This window comes from Nipponia nippon, unplaced genomic scaffold (assembly GCF_047370975.1).
Source record: "Nipponia nippon isolate SJK-2023a ecotype South Korea unplaced genomic scaffold, ASM4737097v1 scaffold_43, whole genome shotgun sequence".
Classification (NCBI taxonomy): Eukaryota; Metazoa; Chordata; class Aves; order Pelecaniformes; family Threskiornithidae; genus Nipponia; species Nipponia nippon.
In genome coordinates, this window is record NW_028262362.1 from 980,486 (window position 1) to 996,232 (window position 15,747).

At 63.0% G+C, this 15,747-nt stretch overlaps 3 protein-coding genes across 5 annotated transcripts; all 3 read right to left on the reverse strand.

Moving 5' to 3' along the window:
- Positions 1-1,863: 1,863 nt before the first annotated feature.
- REXO2 (RNA exonuclease 2) lies at positions 1,864-7,366 on the reverse strand. Of its 2 annotated transcripts, XM_087778328.1 has the most exons (7): positions 7,218-7,366; positions 7,043-7,126; positions 6,589-6,666; positions 4,478-4,589; positions 3,587-3,695; positions 3,192-3,245; positions 1,864-2,287 (listed from the first exon to the last, which is right to left on the reverse strand). In XM_087778328.1, the coding sequence occupies exons 1-7, from the start codon at positions 7,347-7,349 to the stop codon at positions 2,158-2,160; spliced, it is 699 nt and encodes a 232-aa protein (XP_087634454.1). In that variant the 5' UTR covers positions 7,350-7,366; the 3' UTR covers positions 1,864-2,157. The 2 variants fall into 2 exon arrangements, with proteins under 2 accessions (XP_087634454.1, XP_087634455.1); XM_087778329.1 differs by lacking the exon at positions 7,043-7,126.
- A 652-nt stretch (positions 7,367-8,018) lies between these two features.
- Positions 8,019-10,746, reverse strand: RBM7 (RNA binding motif protein 7). 2 transcript variants are annotated; one of them, XM_087778326.1, is made up of 5 exons: positions 10,587-10,746; positions 10,155-10,317; positions 9,454-9,556; positions 8,929-9,022; positions 8,019-8,542 (listed from the first exon to the last, which is right to left on the reverse strand). In XM_087778326.1, exons 1-5 carry the CDS (start codon positions 10,680-10,682, stop codon positions 8,117-8,119), a joined length of 882 nt encoding a protein of 293 aa, XP_087634452.1. In that variant the 5' UTR covers positions 10,683-10,746; the 3' UTR covers positions 8,019-8,116. The 2 variants fall into 2 exon arrangements, with proteins under 2 accessions (XP_087634452.1, XP_087634453.1); XM_087778327.1 differs by having other exon boundaries at positions 10,623-10,730.
- A 2,990-nt stretch (positions 10,747-13,736) lies between these two features.
- On the reverse strand, positions 13,737-15,496 carry NNMT (nicotinamide N-methyltransferase). Its single transcript, XM_087778325.1, is given in 3 exon segments — positions 13,737-14,660; positions 14,662-14,721; positions 14,813-15,496. Coding segments are annotated over 3 exon segments (963 nt in total). The 5' UTR covers positions 15,388-15,496; the 3' UTR covers positions 13,737-14,332.
- Positions 15,497-15,747: the final 251 nt, after the last annotated feature.

The window sequence follows — 15,747 nt, forward strand, 5'->3', positions numbered from 1 at the left end:
CTAACCTGCACGGCCGCGGGGCCTTGCCCAGCAGCACCCGTTTTGGGGGGGGGCCTGGTGGAGCCCCTCGGGGGGCTTTTGGGAGCAGGGCCGCACCTTGGACCCCGATGGAAAGAGCCCAACCTGTGGGAACCGCAGACGAGCAAGGGCACGTTACTACGAACGACTCCGGACCAGGCACCGGCGGGGAATCAGCAGACGTTTAACTAAAATGCGGCGCGCGTCTCGGCGGCGGTCTGACGGCTTCGCCACGTGCCTGGGAGATAAGGTAGTGGTGGTGTTACGAGTAGGTCTGCAACGTACGAAAGGGCATTTTTCTCTTCAGATAGCTCAAGGCCTGATCTTCTAAAAGGCCAATATGTAAAACACGCGCTGCTTACGCGGTCCGAGCAGAAACGCGCCAGGTTTTCATTCTGCGTGGGAAGGTAAACGTGATAACCTTTGCCCCGTGCGCTGCTTTGGTAGCGGCGTATCGGCGCCTGCTGTTGTACCAGGGCGCGCTGCAGGAGGGAAACAGAGGCCGCCTCTGAAAAACGGCTCCCCAAAAGCGGCGCGGGGCTACGAGCTTCTTTCCGTCCGCCGCGCCTTTAGCTAAAACTTGCTCTGTTTCCAAGCTGCAGGATGTTTTTTTACGGCCGGACCCGCGAGCCGACTCGGGGCGTTACGAGACTCCCTCGCTTATCTATCGCTGGCCCGCTCTTTCTTTTGGGAGCGTGAACCCACGGCCACGGGCTCCGTCCTAAAACAGCAAACACCAGAGGGGTAGAAGGAGCACGGAAATGCTCCCGTTACGCCGGTGTGACTCCTCGTGCGCTCAGGGAAAGCTTGTGCAGCGTTTAGGGAGCTTTTAGCCTATTCGTCCGCGCTGCCGAGGGGCAGCGGCGATATCGGACGCCGTAAATGGAACTGGAAGGGGGAAAAGGAGGACGTTGTGGCTAGGGGGCTTTGTCCAACGTCATTCGGCAACGATCGGTGAAAAAGGCCGCCCGGCCACGCCCCGGCCTTCCCTCTAACGGAGCCCGCAGGGGCGCTGCCGGCGCGTTCACCCACCTCGCAGGGCAGCCCCTCGCTGCGAGGCTGCAGCCTCTCCTGGCTGCTCCGCCTCGCCCGCTCCCGCCGGGGCCTTCTGCAGCGAAGGCCCAGGCCTCTCCCTCCAGCGGCATCTCCTCCCGCCCCGGCCGGGCGCTGCCCAGACCCGTTTTTGCAGAAGCGAAAGGAAGGGGAGTGCTGCGAGGGCTCCCCGGCTCCTCGCCGTGTATTCGGTAGGCTTTTTCTTTCCAGTCGCGAGCCGCTGCTGTGTTTTCGCGATTAGAGAAAATGAACGTGTCTCTCACGAAGTGACAAGCTGGCAGGGGGCAGCTTCAGTCATCGCTGCGGTTCTGGGCCAGCGCTTCAGACCCTCCCCACTGGTGTTTTCATTAGCAAAGAGCTCAACGTTCGTAAAGCCCCGCAGTACCTGCGCTTAGAAGCTGCTACGCTAGAGCAAGCGCTAGCGCCGCAAACGCCGGGGGCGCGCAGGCGCCGAACGATTCAATCGCTCGTGCGGTTTTGCCCAACGAGGGGTAACACGGTTCATTTTTTCGGTCTTAACGCTTGCGCCGTCGACTTCCGGGGCATCGCGCTCGTCCCCGCTACGCGCGCGCTTGCCTACTCTACTACGCGATTCGCGACTCAGCCCGGTCCTACGCGGAGGCGTTGCGCAAAAGGACTCCTGTTAAACGCCCGCGGAGGCAGCAGGCGCGGGTACCGTTACTACGTAACGGAAATAACTTCCCGGGGCGTTTTCTGTCGCCCACCTGCGAGAGGCTGGCTCACCCAGCAGCTCCGGGCGAGCGGAAAGACAGGCGGCATGAAACACCATCGTTCACCAGAACGGACTGTTTTTATTGTGTAGTGAAAGACTGCATCTAAAACCAGATGAAGAGGAGAATCAGACCGCGGGTTTTACCTAGTACGTACAAAGGAGCTGCCGAGACTCGAGCGTCGACTCCTCGCTCCAACAGAAAGGAAGCGGTAACTCGGGCTTCCATCTGCAATTTAACAGCTGTTCAGAAACAAGGGAACCGAAGGGCGCAGCTTCGCAAGAGCCTGGCAAACAGGAAAGAACCAGGAGACACATCTGGTGCGTGCCACGGGGTGGCATGGTAAGATGAGAAATCAGCTGGCAGTTTTATCGCTTTCTCCGTTCTCTATGAGTTTCCTTTTCTTTTCATCCGTTTTCCTCTTGAAGATGCTGTCTCTGTAGAACTGAAGTTCTTTGATGCTTTCCCTGATGTCATCGAGCGCTCTGAAAAAAGAGAATTAAGGCGGGTTTCAAAACGCCTGCGCGCATCTTCAGCTACATCTGGATTCCAACGCTTCCGAAAAGCCCCGGGCTGTAGGAAATCAAACCCTGATGCGCGCAGATCGCACAGCTGTCGGAAAGAACAACCGCCCCTGCTGCTCTCGGGTACGGGGAGAGCAGTAACAGTCCACCAGCGCTGGCGTGCCGGGGAGTGACGCGCGGCTTATTCGTTTATGTCGCCGTGGGACACGGAAGCCCCTGCCAACCAACAGCTTCTACGGCCTCCCCGAGTGAACGCAATTCAAGCCGAGCCAGCGGAGACGCGGGCTCCGGAGCCCTGCCTTCAGCTCCCGCGTTGGCCCCTTCTGCCTGCTCAGAGGGGAAGGCCCGCGCAGAAGCGTAACTCACAATTAAACCCTTCCGCAGAAAGGAGCAGGAGCTCTCTGGCGCACTGGGAACTCGGGAAGTAGCCAGGAACAGAACTCTCATCTCCCCGTTTGCAGGCGCCCAATTTCCGCGTCTCCGCCAACAACCCTGCCCAAAGCAGGGACGGACGAATGCCACCGTTGGGAGGCGACCGTTTTCCCGTGATTTCTCACCGTGATGTCTAAGAAGCGACGTTGCTAAGTAGCTACGTTGCCAAACAAGCATCTTAGCTCGAACAGTAAACAGATGATTCAGATACGGAAACCTCTGATCCTCTCTACGTTAAGAAGCCCTCTCCCTACGCTACCCGGGCTTCGGATGGAAGAACACAAACGTACGGCAGGGAGCCGAAGCCTCCGCCGTCGTCTGCACTAGAAGCAGCGCGCCTGGAATTCAAAGGCAGCTCCGTATTCTGCTCGGGAAGAGCACGGTTCCTGCGTGGCGAGCCCCGCCCTGCTACAGACACGAGCAGAAACCTCACCTGTGAGAAGCCGCCTTCTTTGGTGCGAACTCGTATTCTTCCGGATACCAGCGTCTGCAAGCGGAAGAAAGCGCCACTCAGAAAAGGGAACTGGGATTCAAAAGCACGTCCGGTGGCGGCTGCGCGTTTGTTACAACTGGGGAAAGAGCTTCGGTTTCACCGGCGCCCAGAGAAGCCGCAAGCCTGCAGCCACTCGGGGGAGCGCGCCAAGGACTCGGGGAGCGCTTGGCGGCTCGCTCCGTGCATCCGCCCGGACAGAGCAGAGGGAAGCACCAGGCGGCTGCAGGCAGCCCTCTCCCAGCAGCCTTCAACCTCGTGTTAGAAGAGCCCGCCTTGGCGCCGCTGAGCAGGCTTCCCTAGATGATCTTTCCTTACTCAGTTTGGGGAACGTTTACCTGCAAAGCTCTTTGACGGTGCTCACGTCAATGATCCTGTAATGAAGATGCCTCATGAACTGAGGCATGTATTTGTCGAGGAATTTCTTATCTGCGTGAACAGAGTTACCTACAAAGACACAAAACAAGACGTTTCTTCAAAGACAGTACAAAGCTACTACGAACGGCATCTGAACGAGCAGCAGGCTAAGCGAGCCGGGGAAAGATCACAGGCTACGGAAAGCTACTCGCAAGCAGCTCGTTTATCCCATTTTCTAGTAAATGCGATTGTAAAGGTTCGTCAGATTTCCATGGCAGGACCACGCGCGGTTTAAATACGTAATCCCCCTATTAATTCATCGGTGGCCACTCCCACGATTCCTGTCACGCAGTAAATATCAACGTATCGTGCGAGCATCGGGTTTTCCGCCAAGTGAAAACGGGGCGTTGGGATTAACGTCGCCGAGCGCCAGTCCCGAGACCGCATGTGAACGTCCCGAAGGTAGTTCCACGGAGCGGGACGTTTGGAAGGCTCGTACTGGGCGTCGGGTTCGATTACACGGCGAGGAAAAGACGCCCTTGGGCCGGCTGCTCGGATGTTACGGTTGCAGACCGCTGTCAGCAGTTCAGGTGGCCCGCCCCAATTGTAACTGCGCGGGGAAACGTGAACGCAAAAAGAGAACCGAAGTCTCCCGCAGTAACGCGGTGCAACATTTGCTTCAGGGAGTCGGCAGAAGGGATGGCGCCGTTACCGAACCTCTCCTTACCGAACGGGTTTTGATTTGCGTGCTGGATCTCAGCAGAGGAAACTACAGCATCCCCGCCCGGTGCCTCAGCAGCGGGCCTGTCGGCACCCAGCTGGGAGCCGCGGGAGGGATGATATTGTTATTATTAAGGAAGAGCGTACTTTACCTGCAAGGGGACAGAGACCCGGCGGCGTCTGTTGGCGCACAAAGGACAGAAACTCGTACTCTGCCTGCTGCAACGAAATTTTGCTCTCCTTCACAGCCTTCGTAAGGCCAGACTGCAAAAAAGAGCCAGCCGTCATAAATCAGAAGTACACTGCCGGGAAAGATACTTCCAGAAACGCTCAACGGCAAAACCCTCCAAGGACTGCTTGCTCCCCAGCGTGCCCCGGAGTACCGGCTTTCCGTATGCTGGGACACCCCTCGCCTCCGTTCTCTCCGGGTACCTCCTCGAGCAGGCCCGACTGACGCGCAGGGCGCCGCTCGGGAGGGGAAAATCAACCCAGGTAAAGGCGAGCGTAGAATCGCCCTAACAACGCGGACCTTCCCGCGGTTTGGTGGGTTCTTCCTTTCTCTCCCAGCCGCGGCGCTTTCTAGGGGTTCGTCTCAATTACCGAGACGTCACGCAAGCCTCGTTTGTACACCGGTGCGTACGTGAGCCAGGAGAGTATTACGCTTCTCTCTGCTGAAGGCGAGGCATCCGCCTCCCCAGCACAGAGCGGCAGGCGTAAATAAACAGAAATAATCGGGATCCTGGCTTAAGTGCTTATCAAGATTTCTGTAAATCAGCAAAGTTCCTTCTTTCTTTTTCTCGACAGTTAAATGTCAAATCTGCTCCGAGCGTTCTCAGCGATTTACTTCCATCTGGCTACGCTATATCCTTCCACGACTGTGCCGCAAAAATCTACTTGACAGATCCAAGTGGTGGTTAAAAAATTCATTATGTGGCTGCATTTTCATCTATATTCTAATCGCTTCTCTTTTCTTAGTCAATTAAAAATAAGTAGCTCCTCAGGAGCAGCGGTAACGTGTGCTACCATCTTCAATTCGCTCGCGAACCGAAGCCGAGTCCGAGTCCTCAGCTGGAGAAGGGGAAAAGCACCCATCGCGGTAAATTAATATTCATTTTCCAAACTCGTGCTAATCCTTCCCGGGGAGCGCGAGATGCCGAAGGGGGGAGAAGGGGAGGGGTTACGGGCGTCTTAAAACTTCAGCCCTTAATTGAAAACTAACTTGAATTTCAATTCAGAATCAGGGACTGGAAAATCCATTCGCTTTCTCGCCGCTGGCAAGGAGGAAGCTTTCTTCGGTGGCGGAAAGAACTAAAAAGAACCTCTTGCTGCAAAAGCTGAGCTTTCGGCGAGAAAATACACTGGGCCGACAGCGCCGAGGGGACAGGCGAAAAGAACAGTCCCGATGCTTACAGCAAATCGGCCTGTTCGGTTCTACCAGTACCGAGATTTGCAGTGACAAATTTGCATTTTGTCGGCTCTGGACTATTCTACGCAGACCTTGCACCTGCTCTTAGTTGGGACTTCAAGCCACGTCCTCCCCTTCCCCGCTGGAATTCTCCTCTGCGTTATTTTATGCAACACGGAACAGGCTTCGGCAGGAGGAGCTGTCGGCGGAGCCCACCCGAGCCAGCCTACGGCCGGGGCTGCTGCAGAGGCAGGCCGCGGCCGACAGCTCAGCGAGCGGACCGGGGAGCCGAACCCGGCTCCTTAAGCTCGCGCCGACAGGCACGACGCTGAGCCTCCGCCTTGGAAGACGGGGACCAGCGGCAGGCACCTGAGCGACAGACCCCGCTCCCAGGCCCGCCGACGCTGTCTCGCCCTGCCTGCGGCTCTCCCGTGAGGCTCCAGCCGCCCCGGGGAGCGCTCGCTAGCTGTTGGCCTTTGCCGATGCTTCTGGCTCTCAAGCTAGCCAGCAGCTTCCAGCACTGTTCAAAGTTATTAAAAAACCAGGCTACAAAGCACAGGCCGCTTCAGGGCAATCTCGCAGCCGAGGCACAGGGCGAAGACTACAGATGCACGCACGCGATTCGCAGCCGTGCCACGGACGACTGGCGAGACCTCAGGTAAACCGCTGCTCGGTACAAAACAAGGGGGATACTTACCGTCTCCCATTCTTTACCTCCTCTGTTTGATTGCAAACTGTTCAGCAGAGGGGTTGTCCCTTTCTAGGTGACCGTACTGCAACTAATAATTCTGAATTACACGTTATTCCCATCGTCGCACAGAAAGAGCAATCGTAGCGTGACGGCTCGCGGAGGGTTACCTTGCCGTGGTGCTCCTTGCACCACTCGGACATGCCGTCCAGCAGCTCGTCGGGCTGATTAATAATCAGGTTGGGGCCCTGCGGGGAAGCGAAACCACAACGGTCAGGCCGCGAAGCTCGGCGTCAGGCCCCGTTCCCCCGGCGCCGGCCCCGCGGTGCGGTGCTGCGGGGCCCGGGCGCCTGCAAAGCGGCCGCTCCGAGCGCGGGGTCCCGCACGCCTCCCCGGCGGAGCTGCCGGGGCCGGGGCTCCCCCGGCAGCGAGGGCCGGTGCCCGCCGGTTCCTTCTTCCAGCCGCCTCTGGGAGCGGGAGCGGCCCGGGCGGCCCGGCCGGGCCGGGCCGCGGCTGGCGGCGGGCAGGGCCGGGGGGCGGCAGGGCCCGGCCCGGCCCGGCCCGGCCCGGCCCGGCCCGGCCCGGCCCGGCCCGGCCCGGCCCGGCCCGGCGGCTGCTCCTCACCTCGGCCAGGACGTTGAGGTCGGAGTCGGTGATGAGGCAGGCCATCTCCAGGATCTGGTCCTTCTCCACGTCCAGGCCCGTCATCTGCCACGCAGGGGAGCGGCACCGTCAGCGCGGCCGCCCGCGCCCTCCCCTCCCCTCCCCTCCCCTCCGCGCCCGCCGCCCTGCCCCGCACCTCCAGATCCACCCAGACCATCCGCTGGCCCATGCCGCCGCCGGCCATGCCCGCCGCCCGCCGCCGGCCCCGCCACAGCCGCCCGCCGCAGCTCCGCAGGCGACCCAGGCCGGCGCGGCTGCCGCCCAGCATCGCCGCCGGGCCGCAAAGCGCCGCCGCCGCACTACAGCTCCCGGCAGGCCCCGCGGCGCCGGCCCCCGGGCGGGCGCGGGCGGCGGGCGCGGGGGCCGCTGGGAAGCGTAGTCCCGGCGGCGCGGGGTGGCGGGCGGGGGCGCCGGGAGCCTCCCGTCCCGCTCCGCCACCGGCGCCGCCTCCCGGCCCCGTCAAACGCGGGCGGTCCCGGGGCTGCCGCGGCCCCGAGCGGCTCCGGTGACCCGCAGCCGGCCTCGCGGCTGACACGAGCACGGTTTGTCCGCGGGCTTCTGGGGCTTTTTTGGGTTTTTTTTCCCCAGGGAGCCTTCTAACGCTCTTCTCCCGGACCAGGGACGTGCAAACGTTCCGCATCCAAAACGCCCTGGGAAACGTTCCCGGTGCCAGAAAGCGCCCGTCCCGCCCCGGCTCCGCTTCAACGGACGCAGCCCCGCAGCCGGCCCCTTCCACCGCCCTCCAAAACCAGGAACGGCCGCGTCCCTGCCGAGCCGCCCGCGGCCGCCATCGCTCCGCGCCGGCGGCTCGCTGGGGTCCGTCTGTCCCGTTCCCCCCCCCCCAAAAGCCCTGAGGCGCGGGGCTAACGCGTGTAAAACCGAGACGCCGGTTTTGGAGGGCCACGCTATAGCAGTTGTACAAACATTAAAAGGCAACTTGGACGGGGCGTGGTGGTTGGTTTTTTTTTTACACGTATACTCGGTAAGAAACGGATCGAGCTTTCCCTGCCATCAAGTCCTTTAAAGCCCGCTGAATTAATGCCGCGACGGGTGCCACTTGGCCTCTCTGTAGCTCTCTCTCCGGTAGTCGTAGTCGTGGCTCCAGCCGTCCCGGTGCCGGTCTTCGTAGGCAGGCTCCTCTCTGCCCGGCCGGTAGTGGTGCTCGCCGCCGGCGTCGTGCCCCCTCTCCTCGAAGCCGTACTCCTCCCTCTTGCCCCGGCAGTAGTCAGGCCCCCGCTCCCCGAAGCGCTGCTCGCGGCCGAAGTGCCTGCTGTCCGGGTGGTAGGGGTGGGCGCTCAGCCTGCCCTTGCGCGGCACCGGCGCCTCCGGCCGCCGCGGCGGCATTTGGGAGGCCGGCGAGGGGTGAAAGCCGTGAGGAGGCTGCTGGTAGCCGGGCAGGGCGAAGCCGGGCTGCTCGTACTTCCCCCCGAACGGAGGCTGCTGCCACGGGGCACCGCTCATCTGCGAAGAGAAGAGGACAACGGTCGGTGGATTCGCTGCGCTCGCCTCCCGGTTAGCCAGAGAACCACCAACCCCTGCGCCGGCGTCCAAATCACACGTTCATCACGCTGCACGCGCGGGGAAAATGAAAGGTTTTCGTTGCGAAACGCGACTAAAGGCAAACTTAGAGTAGCTGTGACCGACGGCTTCATCTGCCGCTGAGCTCCTAAAGCCGAACGCCCCCCCGACATCAGCCGCCTCGGCAGCCGGCGTACGTTCCCACAGCCTCTCACGACCGTTGCAGGAAAGGGGTACCCGAAGTCACAGCCAACCACCCCGTCGCGTGCCGTCCGTCAGCCGCGGGCGGCTGCAGGGCCCGCCGCGCGCAGCGCAGGTGCGGAGCGTACCGCTGCTTGTCTCTGAAGGTTATCGGCAGGCGGCAGAGCCCTCTGCACCGACGGGAATCCCGCTGCTGCCATACCGTCAGGGCTCCGGTCGTACCTGCGGAAAAAAGAGAAGAGGAATTTTAGGCTCGAACACAAGACTACTGCAGTCCGAGGGGGCGTTGCATCCTAGCGGCGTTTCTCCCGTTTGAACCACAACACCACCCGTCCCGGCGGCCGCCCGAACTCGCTACCGGGGTCAGAAACCGGTGCGGATGCGCTCGCGGCGCGCGTTGGGCAGCGCTCTCCCCACCTCGCCTCACCGGACCTTTTCCGTGCTTGTGCGAAAGCACGACGCCACTCTTCCCGCCTTAGGGATTTCAGGCACCGGGAACACAGGGCACTTGGAACGCAAGCATCTACTCCGTCGGGAAGACGGACCGAACTGCGCTTGGAAAGCGAGCCAGGAACGCAGCGAACCACGCAAACGCCCTTTTCTACTTGGAACTACGCGCGCGTACCTACGGCGCGCGCTGACGGGCCCCGTACCTGCTGCAGTTGGACGCCGGATGCGGCGCGCCAGACGGGCTGGCGCCGGCAGCTCCGTGCGGGGAACAGGACGGGTTGCCGTCTTGAGATGCGTGGCTGCTCCCTGGAGAGAAACAAACATTTCCTGAGACCGACAAACGGGAGTTAGAGGAACCGGGGTATGAAGCGAACCTGCCAGGCGCTAACAGCTTCCCCAAGCTTAATGAGCTCTCGAGTCTCGTCGGTGACCTGCAAAAGCACGCAGTCCGGTCTCCAACACGAGACACTGCAACTGTCTTAATACCCACCAGGAAAGATGCAGTCAGGCGGCCACGTTCTGGCCCAGGCGCCTCACTTAACTGACGTTAGGCGCGACCTTTACTGCTCGCCTGATAATTTGGAACAGCTTTCAAGGGTAGAGAACGAATAATCAAAAAAAAACCAAAACAAAACAACCCAGCCAGAAGGCTGCGCTCCGGGATGACGCTTGGCCATAACTGACAGAGCGGACCCCTGCTGAAGTCCAGGGAGAGAAGCAGACGCCCGCCTGACACCACCGCCCTGCAAAATCATCGGCTGTTGGGCGAGAGAGCGTTTGGTGAGAAGCGCCTGCAATTTAAGCCGTTAAATATCAATCCGTCCGGCTTCGGGAGGGGGAAGCTGGCGGGAGTTTTGCTTTCTCTCCAGTAACCGGGTTATTTAACGTTTCTGTTTGCAGGTACCTGATCGGAACTGGATTTTGATGGGCCTCCCGTAGAGTTTGATCCCGTTAAGCAGGCTCAGTCCGTAAGGAACGGATTCTTCGTGTTTGAAGTTCACAAAGGCGAACTGCTTGGGCCTACCGTCTCTGTCCTTGGGGATTTTAACCTTAATTACCGGACCTGCCTGCGAACCGGGAAACAAAAGGCGTTAAATAAAAACGGAGCGGCCCTCCACAAAGTTTTACATCTGCCAAAAGCAGTTTAAAAAAAAAAAAGCGGGGGGGGAATAAACCTAAACCGGCCAGCTCCTAAGGAGGCAGAGAGCGCTCGCGGATGGGCGCCCCGCGGAAGCGTGTCCTCCGGCGGCCGCCGTACCCCGGCTGCGGCCCGCCCGCCCGCCCCGCCCTCCCCCGCTATAAAGCGCGGGGCGGCCGCCGCCGCCGCCGCCGGTACCTGGTGGAAGAGCTCGAAGATGAGCTCCTCGGTGACCTTGGGGTCCAGGTTCCCCACGAAGAGGGTCCGGTCCGCCTCGGCCGCCGCCGCCCCCATGGCCGCGGCACCCGCGCTCCCGCCCGCCGCCGCACGCCTCTGCGCAGGCGCCGGCGGCGCGACGCCGTGGCGTCACGTGCGCGCCCCGCCCCTTCCGGCGGGCGGGCGAGGGGAGGCGCGGCGGGGCGGGCGGCGGCGGCGGCCTTAGGCCCCGGCCGCCCGTTCAGCCCGAGCGAGCGGTTAAAAACGGCCCCGGAGGAGCTGCCCGCGGGTGGGAAGGCCCCGGGGGCTGCGCGGGGCTGCCGGCGGGCCCCGCGGCCTTGCCTCTCGCCTCAGCGCCCCGGGGGCCGCGTCCCTTCCCGCTGCGGCTGCGCCGGCCTCGCAAAACGTGAGCTCTGGGGCTCGCGTTGGGGCAGGGCGCTGGGCCGTCGCCCCCCGCCGCCCCGCCTCTCCCGGCGCTGGGCAGAGCGGCTGCCCCGCCGTCCGGTGCAGCGCCGCTCCTCCCGGCCCCGCCGGCCCCTGCCGCTGCGGGCGGCGGCGGGCGTGAAGCGGGCGCTTTCCAGCTGGAGGAGTTTCTGAACGGGGAAGCCGAAGCCTCGCTTTCCATTAGGCTCCAGCGCGTTATGGCAGATCCTGTTTTCTTGTTAATTAGGCGCTGTTCATTTTCTTCACTTCGCTACTTAACTACCGCACCCAGAATTTATATTCATTTGGTTTAATCGCGTTCGCCTGGTTAAATTCGCAACAGTTACTCATTCAGAAAGGGAATTATTACCTCGCTCTGCCAGCACTTCCCGCTTTGCCTTAATTTCCCCGGAGCCTCGTTTACTTCCCTCCGCTTTCTGTTCCGTACTGGGTCCCCCCGGGCTCGGCCGGGAGCGCCTGCGGCGTTCGTGCCGCCGGCGGCTCGCGGCCGTGCGCGGTGGGCCACGCGCAGCCGCGCTCCGCCAGACCCGCGGAAGGTGCCGGCGGGCTCGGGCGTCGCCCGTCCGTGGCCCAGGCCTGAAGGAGCACCCAACGAGAGCGGGGAGGTATTCCGGGTTTTCACAGGCGTGCCCTTATAAACCCGTTGCGGGTTTTTTTCCCTTTTTTGCTGTTATTTTATGCCCTTTTTGCTCTTCAAAGAAGCAAAGTGGAAAAAAAGCAGGAGGTTTTTTGCTTCGGGGGACAGAGCGCGTTCGTTAGCTGCCTGTTTTCATTCTTGACACGCGTTCGAGCGCTGCGAAACGCTGTCGAAACCAACCGGTTCCGCTCGCCGTCCCGCACGGTGCCGGCGGCCGCTCAGCCCTCTCGCCCGGCGCGTCCCTGCCGGGCCGCCTCTGTCCCCGGCGCCGGTCGCAGGCCTCGGCCGCGCCCTGCCTCTCGCCTGGCCGCGCTCCCGCTCCTCCGCTGGTTGGGCCGCCTCCGTGGCTTCTCCAAGCGGGTGACAGCGCCGTCCCCGTAACGACGCCCACCGGCAGAGCTCCGTCGGACGAAGCCCTTGCCAAGGGCAGGCCTCTCTCCGGAGAGCCCGGGAGGGCGGCTCGCGCCAGCCGATGCCACGCCAGCCCGCCGTCCTCCCGCGTGCCGCTTTCGTTCTGGCCGCGAACGTCGGGGGCTGACGGCCGGCCGGACAGAGCGGGAGGGGAGCCGAGAAAAGCGACGGCCGCGGTTGCTGCTGAATAAACCGAGCTTCAGCCGCCGGTTCTGGCTCGCTCCTTCGGCTTTGTGTCGGGGCGCGGGCTGGGCCGGGGTCAGTCGCCCCCAGGGAGGGGAGGAGGGCGGAAGGGGGGGGTCCGGGAAGCCGGGCTGCCGCCTCTCCTCACGCCCTCTCCGTCGCCTGGGCTGCGTCCCGCCGGTCGCGGGGCTTGCGCCGGCGAGGGGGGAGCCCAGCCGCTCGCCGCCCGAGTCGGCGTCCTCCCGGCACGCGTCCGACCCGCGCCCGCCTTGCTGCCCGAGGTGCCGCCGCGGCGGCGCGCGCGAGCGGCCGGCGGAATGCCGCCCAGCCTCTCCGCTGGGAAAGGCTTTCAGTGACTCCCGGCAGGTTGCGACAGAAGGGTAATTGTAGCTACAAACTTCTCCGTGAAGGGAATCATTGTGCTTTTTAAACAGACCGTAAAAATCCCCAGCGCTGCCGATGTTCGAACGGTTAAACAGCGATTAAAGACGCCGGCGCTACAAGACCTGGGCACGTTATTTCCAGAGAACATGTCAGCAGCTGCTGAATCCCTGCCTTGACTGCGCCGCGCTGGCAGGCGCGGAGGTCCTTACGGAAGCGGCGGCGTTATGTTCAGCGTCAGCTAGGGAGCGGCGGAGCTCCCGAGCTGCCTCTGCGCATCCTCCCCTTTCCTGGAGCTGGGCAGCGAGGCGTTCCCGGTGCCGGCGGCGGGGCCGACAACCCGTGCCGCGGGCGCAGGGCGTGCCGGTGGCTCCGGGGCTGGTCACGCCAAGCCGAGCGGGAGCCGGCGGCGTCGCCGGCGTGGTCCTCGTCTGGCTGGCGTGGCGTCGCCGCTGTGCGCTTCTGGGGTCACGTACAAGTACGTCCGCGAACCCAAGTAAGGCTGTACGGGTGCAAACGTTCCCCAAAACCCTCAGCGGGTTTACTTTTTTTATTCGGTTCTTGCCAAGGAACTACAGGCGAGCGGCCGGCCGGGAGGCCCAGCCCCTCTGGTTCCGACCTGGGCTTGCTGGCTGCTGCGGCGCTTGTACGGTCCTTGCGGACCGGGACCCCTTTAGCCCCTTCCCGGGCGGTGCCACGCTGTCGCTTCACGCCGGCCTCTTTGGTCAGAGGTAGCACGATTTGCGGCGGGGCTCCACCTGTTGTATACCCAGCGAGAAAATTTCCTATTTCCCATTTCCTTGCACTCTTGAACCAAAACTGCCCCAAAAGACCACCGGTATGAGCGAGGGGAGGAGGGCCTTCAGCAGCAAATCCCACCCGGTTGCTCTCAGAAACTGCTGAGAAGCGAGGCGCTGGGCGTGCCCAACTGAACGACGAGTGAAAACCTCTAGGCCGGAGCCTCTCTGACGTGAATCTCCGGTCCGTCCCGGGTCCGGCGGAGGAGGTTGCTTTGGGGAGAGCAGCATTTCCACCTGCCCGCCCTTTCCGCCCCGCTCCCGCCCCGGTGCCGGCGCCTGCCAGGTAGGTGTTGCTGGGGCTGCCACGTCTTCCTAAGCGGTTTTTCCAGGTTTACGGAAAGGCCCGGCGGGGACGCGTGGTTCTGTGAGCGCGGGGGTTGTCTGGGTGCAAGGCATGCCGCTCCCCTGTTTTCCCCCCAACTTTTCAGACAGAGCACGCAGAATTTGCCCAGAAACAGGTCTGGGTTTGGACAATCTCGCTGCCTTTGCAGCCAGGGATTTTTCCCGGAAGAATGGATTTTGGTCTCGGAGCAGCGCGTCACGGCCGCCGCACGAGACAGGAGGAGGGAAGGTTCTCGGGAGCCCTGCGCCCACCGGGGAGGACGGCGGGGAGGGGACGTGGGTGCAGTTCCTGGGCCGGGGCCGGGGCCGGGGCGAGCCGGCGGGGTCACCCCGAGCGCGGGCTGTGGGCGCGCAGCCGGGGCTTTGAGTGCTGGCGCTGTGCGAGCCGCACAGATCCCAGCCCCGGGACACCGGTAGGGCACCGGCGAGTTGATTTGCTTTCAGGCACAGGGGCGAGGGGCTGTGGGTTACATCGGCGGGGCTTTCTGAAAGCAGGCACGCTGCTGTTCCCCCCCCCCAGTGCCCACGAGCTATCCGGTGGTCAACACGGCTTCGCAGTTGGTGCGGACGTCGCCGAGCAGGTATGGCTGGACCTCGCGGAACGTCACGTCAAAGCCAGCGCCCTCCACGGCTTCCTCCACCACGTTTCTCCCCAGGCGGAGGCACGAGAAGACCTGCTTGTTGAAGGCGTAGGAGGTTTCCCGGAGGAGGGTCACCATCACCAGGTGCCCCCCCGGCTTCGCGAGGGCACCGACGCTTCTCGGGGCGCTGCGGAAGGTGGCCAGCTCCTGGCAGGCGGCCTCCAGGCAGCGGGTGGAGGGGCCGCAGGAGGCAGGGACACGGGGTCCGTGGGGCTGCGCACTTCAGAACCTGCCCCACCTTCTTTCTCAGCCTCTCCTCTTTCTCCACCCACTTCTCCCTAGCGAGTAAATAAACAAATGAAAAGATGAAGGTTTGTTCTGTGGTTATTCAGCGTCTGCGCCTGCAGGGCGGTAGGAAGCCGGCCTCACTTGTCCCCCTCCAGCTCACGAACGCATTTCACCACTGGCCTCCGGTCGAAGGCTCCCGCTTCGTCCTTCAGCCACTTCTCCAGCTCCCGGCGGTTCTGGCCCGCGTAGTCCAAGGCGCTGATCTCCTGGAAGCACTCGCAAGCGGGCAGAAGCTGGCAGACGGCGGGGCCGCGGCCGACGTCTATCAGGGTATCGCCCCTCAGCCCGTCCGGTGCAGGGTGGGGGAGGCCGTCCCGGTGAGCGTGGGGACCGCGCCCCAGGGCAGAAACGCCCCAGGGCCCGGGCGGGCTGTGCTTCCCCCAGCCCGGAATGCCATCCCGAGCGCCGCGGAGCCGGAGCCGCCCCTGCCCAGCCTGCATTTGACGGTAGTTCCAGCAACCGTGTGTATGTATTAAAAAAAGCGCGCGTGTGTGTATGTAGAGCAGGCAGCGCGCTCTGTGTTGGGGCACGCCCCGCGCAGCGTGCAGCCCGAGGGCCGCCCTGCAAAACGGCGCCGGCCGCCATCGCCCCGCACCTCGGGGCGGGGGGCACTCCCCCGAGGAGAACATTTGAAACAGGCTCCGCAGGTTTTCCATCAGAAACGCGTTTGGCTGTCGCTGCGGATGTAAAAGTCTTCCAAGTCCTCCCGAGGGTCGAAACTCTGCTGGTAAACCTCTGGACCGCTGGAGCGTCCATCTTGGCGAGAGCAAGCTCTGCCGCTCGCTCCTCCCACCGGGCGCTGCAGGGCCCCTGCCGTGCTTTCACTTTTAACCTCCCTCCCGCGCCCTCCGCTCCGGCTGCTGGCCGGACACGCTCCCCTTCGTGACCGAGCTCCTTCCTCTCCGTTTTTGCACCGAGCTTGACTTCTTCCGTAATAAGTCGCCATCGAGCCCCGCCAGCAGCCCCTGAGCCCCTGCACGAACGCCCGTCATTAACGGCAATCCCTGGGATTACGT